General features: G+C 39.8%; 1 protein-coding gene across 6 annotated transcripts in view; it reads left to right on the plus strand.

The window, feature by feature from the left end:
• The window catches only part of GRAMD1B (GRAM domain containing 1B), a 152,694-nt gene that overhangs the window by 53,792 nt on the left and 85,232 nt on the right, over positions 1-13,670 (plus strand). Inside the window, exons 1-2 of one of the 6 annotated variants that reach the window (XM_072426598.1) lie at positions 7,469-7,682; positions 7,797-7,904. The exons of 4 other annotated variants lie outside the window; for them this stretch is intronic. In XM_072426598.1, coding sequence (XP_072282699.1) covers positions 7,660-7,682; positions 7,797-7,904 — 131 coding nt within the window. In that variant the 5' untranslated portion in view covers positions 7,469-7,659. Of the gene's footprint in view, positions 1-7,468; positions 7,683-7,796; positions 7,905-13,670 lie in introns of those variants that run through there. One more of the 6 variants, XM_072426601.1, reaches the window with a different exon arrangement.

A 13,670-nucleotide genomic window follows, 5' to 3' on the forward strand; every position in this document is an offset into this window, starting at 1 on the left:
GTCCCTAGTCAACAGCCCTAACCATTGCCTGTGCCATAGCTCTGCATGCCCACCATCTGCCATGTTCTGGTTAATCTCTCGGGTCTGCTGTCACTGATCACAACAGTAAAGCAAAGCCAAAGGCTGCAATCTGGGAGCGTTATACAGCCTGTATCTTGTTTTAGGGTTTCTAAGAAGGACCAGACCCTACAGAGGCCTGGCACCTTGGTGGGGTCCATATCTGATGCTAGGGATGCAGAGTGTCCATAAAGAATCTCTCATGATAACATTACTGGTAATTGGGCTTTAAAGTATAAAGAATGTTGTTTCTCGGTAGTATTATGTTATTGTATGACTTCATGTGAGATTTTATCTCGCTGGTACAACCCAGCTCATCCGGTAATCTATACATATCAATACTAAAGAGGAAATAAGTTCATGGATTCAGTCTGGTGATGGTGTGATTATTTTACTGGACCCCTTATTAACGCTCTGCTGATTGCAACAAAAACAAGGCTTGTTTTGCTAACGCGGAGTAATGTGACTCTTTTCAATCTGCTAATGTCATCACAACACCCCATCTATATGCATGGACAGGACAGGATTTTTCTTTCTCCTCTCCTTTTTATCAAGGGTGCTTTTTATACACCAGGCTCTCTTTATGATCCAGAAGTGCAGTTACAAATCACATCTATATGTACCACAAAGTGATGGACAGGCAAATTACCCGATCTGATTGTTACACACAAGAATTCTGCTTTCACTTTTGTGTTTTTTTTTTTTTAGTATAAGTATTATTAAACTGTATTGATATCTAAATCCTCACTCCTAAGTTGTTTTGTAAAGCTTTTATTGATTGCTTCTGTGGACAGGTGTCTTTTATACAGGTACTGTAACAAGCTTGGATTAGGAGCACTCCCTTACAGAGGGTTCTCCTAATCTCAGCTCCTTACCTGCATACAGGGAAGACACCTGGGAGCCTGAAATCTTGCTGGATAAAGGGGATCAAATACGTATTTCACTCATTACAATGCATATCAAGCTCTGACTTTTGAGCACTGGGTTTTTGAGGGTTCTTTTGTTGTTATTCTGTCTCTCACACCTACAATAAACCTGCCATTACAATTATAGACTGGCCAATTCTTTGTCAGAGGGCAAACGTACAAAATAAGCAGGGGATCAAATACTTCTTTCCCTTACTGTAAGTGACCCCAATGATCTGTAGGGGTGACATTCTTCCCAATGGCCAGCAATGTGAGGAATTCTTACCACTGACCATCACATTAATGTACTGTGATTGGTGGATATTGTAATGACAGCAGGGGTTCCCTGAAGACCTGAGAATCCCAAAGTTGGGAAAGATTGACCTAAAGCATTGCTATATTTAAAACCACTCTTTGGAACAATATTCCCACTCTTTTCGACAATTCCCGCCTATCCAATCACAGGTAGAAATAACATTCTTTTTATTTCCCCAAAGCTGCAGTCACATGATGCTCTAGTTTTGGGCTTTTCTTCTTCCTTCCTTGTTTCTCCTTCCCGCTATGTGACATGAACACCTCTTATTGACTGTCCAGTGATTATATTCTCTTACAATGGAGAAGAGGAATAACTTGGTGCCAGGGGATTGTTGGGGACTGGCCGGCACAGATAGTGGTGCTGAATCGGCAGTCACAGAGGAAATGGCGCTTTATTAGGTGAATAATTCTTTCTAAACAAAACACAGGAAAATGTAAAATGTGGAATGGATTTGTAGGGTGGGAGATTTTGCCCAGAGATGCTTTATATTTTCAAAAAATTCTGTAAAAGAAATAATGTCATGACTTCCATCTGTGACAATAAACACCGCTTCATGTTCATGAGAAAGTGTAAATAAAAAAAAAAACATAAGACAGAGGGGTGTTTATGGCAAAAAATAACAGTTTAGTAGTTTGTAAGGTATAGTACCATACATTAAACACTGATCTTCTACAGATCAAGGTATTAGACATTGTCATCAAAATGTGGCCCAGTAAGGCTCCAGACAATAATCATCTGGCAATAATATATACAAACTTAAAGCAGCGTAGAAAAGTTAATCGCATACGTGGACCCGTAAGTACCCGACGCGTTTCGCCAAGCAAATTCTTCGTCCGGGGTAGCTTTACATTTGCGGAGCAGTAGTGAGTACAGGATACAGTCTACATATGTTATGTAGACAACATTGTTTACGATATGTAGAGAGTAGAAGACATATATTACATATTCCAATCATTTGCTTGCACAAAATATCTTGGCGTAAAATCATAATAAGGTACATTACTGTTTATATTATTGAAGGAATCAAACCAATAGTGATATATTAATGGTTAAAAAAGACAGCATTTAAAGCAGCAAAAATAGTTTCATAGTATTGATTGATGCCAAACTTACATGATCCTAGGGAATGTTACTTCATGAATTCCTTCTATAATGCTGCATAGACTTTGAAAGCCACACACTTGTAAACACATCGGTAAGATATTTGCAGCGGGGGCAAATTGAAACATTTCTCCACCGTTGTACAACACTGCCTGAGCCGTATTATGTTCTGCAAGATTCACAAAATTCTTCTTTTCTTGTTGGAGTTCACTCTACGTATTTTTATTTGCAGGCACAAATTATGAGGACCAAAATATATAAAAGTATTTTTCTCCTTTATCCATTCATGGATAAAACTTGTCAAACTTGTATAATTCAAACTTGTATAAATGCATTTACAGCACTGCGTAATATGTTGCCGCTATATAAACCCTGTTTATTATTAATAATAATAATAATAATATATAATTTATATTAATAATTTATTTAGGTTGAGCTTTATGCAGATATGGAAAGGTTGCAAACTAAAGTAGAAATGTGTTAAATCATGAATGTATTTTTCTGACACGTTTTTTATCATTCCTGTAATCCCTGATATAGTAGCTCTGTCTGGTAGGGGAAGGGGCAGCTCTAAGAGCTACACAGGTTTGCTGCATGTTGATTTACATGCAATGGCCATACTAAGAGATAGAAAAAACATGAAGTACTGGGAACTGGTTATATTTGCTTTCTTGGTGTTGGTCAGAAAGAGATTATTTTTTAAAATATTTTAAGCCACATTTAGTAATAGCTAATGTGTTTTGGTGATTTAGAGGGTTCCCATTTATCAGGGCTTGGCAAATACCAAAGTTGATACTGGACTGATAAATAGAGGGTATTCCATGACAATAATATGGCCAGTAGCCTGGAAGGAGAGAGCAGTCCACTGAGATAATAGGCCTGATTTATAAAAGCTCTCCACGGCTAGAGAGGATACACTTTCATCTGTGAAGCTGGGTGATCTAGCAAACCTGGAATGTATCTGATGCAGCATTAAAACACTTGAAAACAAATAGAAAATGGCTTTTAAGAATTCCCTTCTAGGATTGTTGGATTACTGATGAAAATGTATCCTTCAATAAATCAGGCCCAATGAACCTGTTGCTGCTCCATCACTGTCCAATCACAGGCTGTAAATGGGGAAGTGATTGGGTTGTATTGATTAACTGGAGCAGAGTTGATAGGGCTGTGTAAATCTCAGGAAATGACAGGAATACAAGTTATTAGTACACAAATCGTCTATACAACCTGTAGTTGTTTGCTTGTAGTAAATGTCACACACAGGCCAGTGTGTGTGTGTGTGAATACCAGCTGTATGTGAATCTGCAGTGTGGTTTGCAGAGGCGGACACAAGCTATGGAGGACCTTTGTGCAAACTTACGGCTTGGGCCCCTTTACATTGCACATAATTGCTGCCCTGTCCAAATGCCATCCTATCCCGATTTATTGGTATCTAAAGACACCGAACAGAAATATATTTATTTCTAAGGCTGAGTAAACATGTGCAATAATTGTCGTTGGATCTTTAACGATCCTTTCCAATGACAAAAGACTGCACAATGCACGAACGAGCGCTGTACATACAACGCGCTCTGCTCTATGCTTTACAACGGAGCGGCTCCCCGCTGCACTCTCTCCCCTTCACTTTCATTACGATTGTTCGTGGATCTACCTGGATGGACAACAAGTGCTGTACACACACCAGATTCTCATCCGATATCAGCCCTGAGGCGAATATCAAACGAGAATCATTTTATATGTGCATGTAGCCTAAGATTGCTTCAACCTTCCTGAACACAATCCTTCGATTTATGATAGACTCATCTGACATACATTGTCCCTGCCTTACCCTCTGCACAATTTGTCTTCTTGCCACCATACCACAGGGTTATTTTTCCCTTACAAACCAGCATGGCCGTTTCTCCCAGAATATACACAAGGCCAAGGTTATAAGATGCAGATAACTTAAGGAGGCACCAAAATGGCATCTTGTTCTCAGCACCTGCTCCCCTCTCATTAGCTTCTCTTCTCCGGTGCTCAAATGAGTCAGCTTTGCCTGGGGCTCCGCAGTGTATATGGAATTGCTGAGTCTGTGCAAAGATGTGATGACATCTTGCTTTATACTCATCACTCCAGTGTCACCTTTTAGTTACCCAAGGTGGGCTGGCTAATCATAGTAAAATCTGTAAGCCCAGTGTCATTTGCAGCACAGTTGGTTTTACTTCTCTATTGCCCCGTCCCATATAGTAAGCCAGCTTTATTTTCCTGTGCACAGGGTCACGTAACTCCATGACCGCATAACTGTCGGACGGCAGTGCTGTCCCAGGATGCCATCCGATCAGAGATGCTGAGAGTGTGATGCTCATTCAGAGTGACAGCTGAGCTCCATCACCTGACAGAGATTTGATTGGCTGGGATCAGTCACCTGATTATGGGAACAGATGGTCAGACGCCCTGCGTTCACAACTCCTGTGTCCTATTTGTTTCTTTATATATATACCATATAGATATCGTGTAGTACATATGTGTACACATCTAAATGCCCTGTTCACTAACTAACAATTATATCCCGGGCCGTGTGTGATTGGTGTTGTATCATAGTTGGGTTTTTTTTTTACCATTTCTGTACTTTTTTTTCTTTGTAGTTCAAGAACATAAAGCAGAATATTGCTTCTAGAATGTAGAATAAGCATGTTGTTATTTGGCTGTTTCATCACAACAGCCTCTCCAAATCCCTCTATCTCCCAATTATCCCTCTGGTAGGTCTGATCTATATACTTGTTTCTCAACATTTTTAACATAGGGGAACCCTTAAAATAATGAATGCCTCTTACATTGCTGGCCATTGGGAAGAATGTCATCCTTACAGATAGCCAAAAAGATCATTGGAGTCACTTAAACTGACCCAAGAGGCACAAATTGCTCAGTGTTTGTCAACCTTTTAACATGGGGAGACTACCAATTATTATATTCACTATATACTATATTCACAACGCAAAGGATATTTTTGTTTGGTTGACAGTGGGAGGAATTACTTCTACTTGCCAACTATAGGGTAGAATGTTACCCTTACAGATAGCCAAAATGATCATTGGGGGTCAGTTAAACTAACCTGATAGTTGCAAACTGCTCATAGGAAGCTGCTTAAGGAACCCTCTCTGGAGGAATTCTAGTTGAGTAACATGGCACTACACTATCCTTTTCTGACCTTTGTAACAGGGGGAACCCATTAAATAACTTTCAGGTACTTGGGGAACCTCTGCTAGTTACTATATCAACACTTCACATAAAATAAGTGTGGTGGTCAGTGGGAAGAATTCCACCGACATTGCTGGCCATTGGGAAGCATGTCACCCTTACAGATAGCCAGAATGATCATTGGGGTCGCTTTAATTTGACCTGAGAATCATAAATTGCTCAAGGAACCCGTAGGAGGAACCCTGGTTGGGAAAAATGTTTATATTTTCTAATGGTTCTAATAAATATATTTTCTATTACAACTTATAGAAGATAAAGGCAGGGAATATAAACGGTGAACTCTTGCTTTTTTATCTTTATTCTGGTATTATTATTATTATTATACAGTATTTATATAGCGCCATCATATTACGCAGCGCTGTACAAAGTCCATAGTCATGTCACTAACTGTCCCTCAAAGGAGCTCACAATCTAATGTCCCTACCATAGTGATATGTCATTAATGTAGTCTAAGGTCAATTTAGGGGGAAACCAATTAATCCTATTGCATGTTTTTGGGATGTGGGAGGAAACCGGAGTACCCGGAGGAAACCCACGCAGACACGGGGAGAACCTGCAAACTCCATGCAGATAGTGTCCTGGCTGGGATTCGAACCTAGGACCTAGCACTGCAAAGGCCGGAGTGCTAACCCCTGAGCCACCGTGCTGCCCAGGTATTTCTGAGCACCCCAAACTTTCTCAGCAATCCAACACAATGCCCCCTTACTCTCTATACACCCAACCTTGTATTAGCTGCAAAAGGCCACATTAATGTTATTATTGTTCTGATCGCCTATAGATTATTGCACTCGTTGTTTACAGATGTCAGCAGAATAGAAACATGGTAGCAAAGTATTTCCAGTGTTTGCATTAGGTATCAATTTTTCTAATGTGAGCATCTTGACAAATGTATCCTTTGCTGGTGGAATCTGAAGAGTATTTGCATTATAAACAGAGCAAAAAACTGACAAAAATTGGGACTTTAACAGCACAATAGATAAAATATAAAAACTCTATTGATACACACAATAGTGCAAGCCAAAAATTGCAGCATAATACAGCAAATTAAAAACACTCCATCCAGATTGGTGTGGTATGAAGCAATATGCACAATGAACAGTCTCACAGTTTTAGCTTTATTTGATTCAACGCGTTTCGCGGATATTTACGTCCGCTTTATCGGGAATCAGTTTAAAGATCTTTAATATCAAAACAGACCATATTCAGACAGAAAAGAATATTGTTCAATTCACATTAATAATCATATGTACATTTCATATTAGTGATCAATTTTCACAATAAACACAGTTCGCATATTACCTTAAATCCAAAATGAACAGTATGTCCTTGATTTTTGCATTACCTGGTGATCTTTTCCCTCTGACAAGGTTGGGAAGGTTAGGTTGGGTTGTTAGGTTAAAGCTTGACTTCACACTCATGTCATTTGTTTCTATCACAGGTATTCTGCACATTTTCACATTCTGTATATTTTTGACTCTCTGCAGATTCAGGCTGTGTTACTTTGCACGTGGCACTGTAATAAAATCTGCTAGGATAGAACAGTGTTAACTACAGGGAGCAGGATGTTATTTTTAAGATCCCTAGCTGAACATGTGTCTCCATCCTAGTAATTACCGCACAGGCAACTGGTCCAGGGGGGGGGGGGGTACGTTCCATGGAGGAGGCTGTGCAGGGTAGCTTGCCGCACAGTGCTTTCGTATGTTGAATATTTTGGTATTACAGGGTCCCTCTGTAAGTTCTGATTCTTGTCCAATACTTTGCAGATTCCCCCTCCCACTCAGAGTGTCTGGTAGGAATGCCAATTCTGGCTTTGCTTCCCACATCTCTCTCAATTCTGCACATGCTCAGCTCACATTGTCAGCAGAGGAGCTTTGCTGTACAGCTCTAGAGAGAGAAGAGGAAGAGTGTGAGAGGACAAGAGGGGACATATACATTACCAAGCAGGCCTGGCATTCGCCTAATTTTATCCAATATGCCCTGGAACCTAGACAGCTGGGACTGGGCAGGCTGTGATGTGCCCATTGCCCGAGCATCTCTGCACTAATGAAAGGGTTCAGGCTTGTCTGGTAAGCAGAGACGCCAGTCATTCTTCTCACCTTTCCAGCACCTTATCCCCCCATTCCTGACGTAGTGCTCCTGTATGATTTGGAAGTTGGTTTCTGGTTACTCATTTTCTGCAGCACTTACTGTGAGAGTCCATTGCCAGACTGCAGCTGTCAGGAGCTCATTCATGGACTGAAGAGACGCACTGTGGGCAGCTCCTGGGATGAACGCAGGATGGCTTTCAGGTTTCTCATCCTCTGTCTGCCTCATCCCCTCTTAGTGTAGCTCATGTACTTCACAAAAACTAATGAGTCCCCAGGCTGTCCTGGTAGTTTCTCATCACCACTTTACCTTAGTCTTCCTTTTTGTTGATAGCTTTGAGCAGATCAGGCAACTTATCCCTCTCGCTGTTGTAAAACTACAAGAAATCTTGGGCTTTGCAGTTCCACATCAGCCAAAGGGTCCCAAGTTGCCTAAGCTCATTTTAGAATATATACGTTTCCCTTTTCAAATAGTCACGTTAGTGCTAATGCAAAACTGCTATGTCTGCTATGCACCCCTTGTAGTAGTCTGGTATAATGTTTTTGTCTGATGTATGCATTACGGTTTGCTTTGGTGCCACCACTGATCTGCCAGGCCATAGAATGCAGTTGGGGACAAGAATTCTCTTTAGGGAGAATGTGTTTTTTTAGGATGAAAAGATTTTACATGCAGGAAAATATTATCTATAAAGTTTCTAAATATCTGCTGAGAAACATCTAACTGCAGTTAGTAGTATTGTCTGCATACAGGCATGATCACAAAGCTTTGACTCCCCTGCAGTCACTGCGAGGAGCTCTGCAACTATTAACAAGAGTGTCAGATATTACGCACAAATCCAAAGTCTAATATCATTCAGTCATATGAATTAAAATATATTTGTTCTAAATAAAGCACATTCTGCATGGTGGAAAAACTGGCCCCATAGTACTTTCCTATATGATGAGCGTTTGATAAATGAAATGTATTTGTGCCGGTAACATGTGTTGTGTAGCGCTACACCGTGTTCCTTGTTGGCTATGTGGATGTATTGCTGTGCATTGTTTCTTGTGTATATTGTTAGTTATCTATTTATAGGCTAGAAGTATTACCAAGTAGAGTACTGGGATACCAAAATATTAAATAGTATTAGGTGATTACCTCTGTGATTATTGGTGTAAGTAGTTAAATCCTCATAGGCTGATGTCTATTGCTAGTAGTGTGTAGTTTTACTTTTTGTCTCTTGGATGCAGGTAAGTGTACCTTTTGTATTCCTTCTTTATATAATGACTTCAATAATTACTGATCTCATTATTAGAAGACTGTAGGTCAGCTTATGAAGGGCTAGAACTAGAGCAACGGCCTAGCAAAAAGCTGAATTCTCTGTCACGTTGGTCCAGCTATGGCTATCGGCATCATGCACAGGGGACAGGGACACTTTTTCAATGTTGGCTATGCGTCTATTGGAAGAAGACAATTTTGAGAGTTCTTATACAGAAGATGCCACCTTGTTTTTGGCTTTGAAGTCTATTTATTATATAGCATAGTGGAGGTATTTTTGCATGCTGCATGCCATGGTCTACCCGTGTGGCAAGAAGTGAGAGAGCACTGAGGCTGTAGGATGCCATCTGTAGTCAGAGCCTGTAATCCTCTTAACATTTATCCTGCTTCCTTTTCACCCTCCCTCGGACCTTCAGGATTAATATAGTCATTCACCCATCCCATCCTCCACCCACTTTTCTAGAACTTACAGGGTAACTCGGCCTCGCTGTACCTATAACACAAAGGTGCAATATTACCTAGGTCTTCACTGCCATGCAGGGTTAACAGTGTCTATATAGCCAGTTCAATCCTGGATTGTCTTATGCAAATGTAATGTCCATTCAGGATAGCACTTGGCTTAACCCAGTAACTTGCTCCAGCAAATGAGTTTAGAGATTAAAGCATTAGTTTGTTTTACACATGTTGTCTACTATATCCTTTGGGCAATTACCATGTTAGTGTTTAACTAGAAATCAGGTTTAGACTTTACAAAGTAGTTGACAGCTTCACCTGATTTCCAAGGTTCTTTTCTGCATATTTGTGTTCTTGTATAATATAAAGCACAAAAGAAACTTGCCACCCAATCCTGGGTCAAAGTAGGTTGTACATCAATCTAAACTTATTACAAAGACAAAGAAAGATTGTATGATCAATAAATCTGTTTAACATATGGAGCGTGATTTATTAAAGCTCTCCAAGGCTGGAGAGGATACACTTTCATCTGTGAAGCTGGGTGATCCAGCAAACCTGGAATGGATCTGGTCCAGAATTGAGAACAAAAAAATTTTTCTTACGAAATCCCTTTTAGGTTTGCTGGATCGCACAGCTTCACTGATGAAAGTGTATCCTTTCCAGCCTTGGAGAGCGTTAATAAATCAGGTCCATAGTTGTAAATACAATCTTAATCTCTTAATCATCAGTCCAGTATCAATTATGTCCATACAGACAAATACCCAAAGGATGTCATCAGTGTGGTTGAATTCCTAAATCCTAGTTACCCAATGTGTTTCGCACACGGCTTCGTCGGGGGATATGGGAATATTAGAAATACAAGCCAGCTTGTGTGATATAACAAATTAGTTTGGATCAGCTTTCAAAGAGATTGGCTTAGAGAAGGAAGTCAGTTTGAATGAGGTATTGAATTCTTGAGGGAATATGGAAGTGTCTGGGTGGCATCGATACCATCCAGGGGGGCTCGTCTAAAACGAATGTTGGTCCCCCAATGCTATATGTGTGTAGGGAACCTTTGACGCCTCCTTCCAAGACTCAAGCAGAAAATATTCTGAATATAAAAATATTCCAAAAATATTTGGCTGCTGTGGTTCCGATCTGGGCTAACAAAATTTGTTGTACTAGTTACTGTCGCTCTTCTCCATAGTCATCTCCCATATGGTTATATATTTGTCCTCTGTGAGTTGGGTTGCTGTAGAAGACACCAGCAGGAATAATTATGTTTATTTAATTTAAACACACAAGGGGACTGAGTACCAAGCTAACACCAAAACGATTGGCAAAGTTTCTTTCTTTTAATAATAAGTATGATTGGCCTAGTGCATCTTTGTATGCAATCCCATTGGAGGACCTGGAAGCGGACAATGTCTTGTGTCCAATGAAGAGGATGCTCTGGGTACTGCAGTCCCTAAAATAAAGATTGGAGGTAAGTTTACCATTTCTTCTCTATAGGATTTTGTGACAGGGTCCTTTAAGAAGAGTTTTTAGGGGTAATAGCCCAGAATTAGATTCTGATTATTGGTAGGAAGAAAACCCTGTTAGGACAATAGAGATTTATTATTAGGATAAACTGAGTCAAAGTGTTTTATAATCTTTCAGCATTAGGTGCAATGGGATATTTCAGGTAGTAGGAAAAGTGGTGAATAACACACATGACCTGATTTATTAAAGCTTTCCAAGACTGGAGAGAATACACTTAACCTGGCTGATCCAACAAACCCTAAATGGATTTCTTAAAAGTCATCTGCTATTTGTTTTCAAATGTTTTCAATTCTGGACCAGATGTATTCCATGTTTGCTGGATCAACCAGGTTCACTGTCGAAAGTGTATCCTCTCCAGCCTTGGAGAGCTTTAATAAATCAGGCCTATTATCTCAGTGGACTGCTCTTTCCTCTAAGGCTACTGGCCATAATATTGTTCTAGAATACCCTCTATTTATCACACATTAGCTATTACTAAGAAACTGGGTAATCCAGCAAACTTGGAGTGGATCTGGTCCAGGGCCGGAAACATTTGCTAACAAATAGCAAATGACATGAGAAATCCATTCCAGGTTTGCTGGATGACTCAGCTTCACCGATTAAAGTGTATTCTCTCCAGTCTTGGAGCGCTTTAATAAATTAGGCCTACAGTGTCATTACCCAGTGCTGAGGTCATCTTGTAAAGAAAAAGAACAGTTTTGGGCAGCTCCAGATTGAAGGTAAGTATACCAAGCCATGTAAGATGTTTTTTTACATTTTACATTGACTGGAGGCTCATTTTTAAAAAAAAAAAAATGCCCAGAGCTGTAATCTAATACTTGGCAACCTACAGCCGTTTGTGGTGATCCTTGTCCTTTGCTTTGATTGTAGCTAAACTACACATCAGTCCAGACACAAGCTGTAATTACCAAGCTTTTCTCTACAAAAATGTTATTCGGGTGCATCTAACAACACCCTTCATGTGGTTGAGGTACTGACGGTGCTTGTGGTGCATCCGCGTTCTCCTCTACACATCCAGTTATATTTTTAGTTGGTGACAACTTTAATTATCTGTATTTTTATGTCAAAGTGTTATTTTGATACACATTTTACCGTTTCCAAAATAGTTATATTTACAGGAGAGGGAACGCTGAATATGGGATTTGTTTCATGTTTAGTACATTTTGTGTCTTCTTTTATATTTTCAAGGTCTTTGGGAGGAATTTGCAGCAATTGCAATTAATTAAAGGATACGTTTTGTTTCAGAATGAATTTCATTTGCTTGAATAGCCACAAGCTTGTAACCTTCTTCTTGAATTAATTATTCTCTGCATTGCCCAGACTATATGGGGTTGTACAGGATTTCCTTATTTCTAGTACCCAGGGTTTCTCTACCTTTTTAACATGGGAAAACATTTGAAATAACTTTCTGGTCTTCAGGGAACCCCTTCTATAACACTGGGGAACAATTTGGAACAAATTTTTTGTTGACTTAGTGATTTACACTAAAATAGGTATGCTGATTCTGAAAGTGCAGTTAGTTTTCTCCTATCACGTCAGGTTTTTTCACTACCGCTTATATTAATGTGATTACTGTAACATGGATTTGTATAGGCTATTCATTTACACGTAAGACGTAAATGTGGTCAGAGGTTGTGCGCTGCTCTACGTAATAAATGAGCAAAATTTATTTTTCTACTTACACACGTATTTCATTTCTTTCAGATCATGTCTGGCTCTGCTGTTTTTCGTCGTAAGTGCCTATGCAACCCTGATTCATTTTGTTATATCTGTGGCAGTTTCACCATTCCCAGTCAAAAGGCGAGCATCAGCACATTTGTAGAGCAAGCCTATTTGGCATATTTCAGAGTTAAACTTTGTGATCAAAGTCTTGGGCCCCTCATAAGGTGTGCAAACAGTGTGTCCAGGGTTTACAGATGTGGACAAAGGGAACACGTGATAAGATACCATTTTGTATACCTATGGTTTGGCAAGAGCCAGGAGATCATTTCAATGACTGTTACTTTTGTATAGTGAAAACTTCAGGATATAACAAGAAAAATAAATGTAACATCGAGTATCCTAGTCAACCATCGGCTATACGCCCAAAGGCTCATTCAGATTCAGGTTTTTATTACACTACCCTCTCTTGAGGAACATGATTATGGTGATGAACTAGGTGACAACAATGATGAAGAGTTTGCAATGGAAGAGGACTCTGTTCGAAAGGGATTTGATCAGCATGAGTTGAGTGATTTGGCACGTGATTTGGGACTATCAAAGAAGGCTTCAGAACTTCTAGCATCAAGACTTGGTGAGAAAAACTTACTTGAAAAAGGAACGAAGGTATCGTACTTTTGAACCAAAAAAATTGCATTTCAGCAGTACTTTAGAACTGACAGTGGCTTTGTGTATTGCCATAACATACCTGGTTTAATGAAGGAATTGGGAATTCCAATCAATAACCCAACTGAATGGCGACTATTCATCGATAGCTCAAAGCGGAGCTTAAAGTGTGGCCTCCTTCACAAATATATTTAAGTCAGTCCCAATTGGCCATTCAGTTTCTCTTTGTGAAGAATATGCAGACATAAAGAGAGTCACTGAGTTGTTGCAATATCACCAACACAATTGGGTCATCTGTGGTATGCTCCCTTTTTGGTCAGCAATGCGGATACACCAAGTATCCCTGTTATCTGTGCATGTGGGACAGCGGAGCTCCTGAGAGGCATTGGGTGGAAAGGAATTGGTCTCCAAGA

This window comes from Pyxicephalus adspersus, chromosome 11 (assembly GCF_032062135.1).
Source record: "Pyxicephalus adspersus chromosome 11, UCB_Pads_2.0, whole genome shotgun sequence".
Taxonomy (NCBI): domain Eukaryota; kingdom Metazoa; phylum Chordata; class Amphibia; order Anura; family Pyxicephalidae; genus Pyxicephalus; species Pyxicephalus adspersus.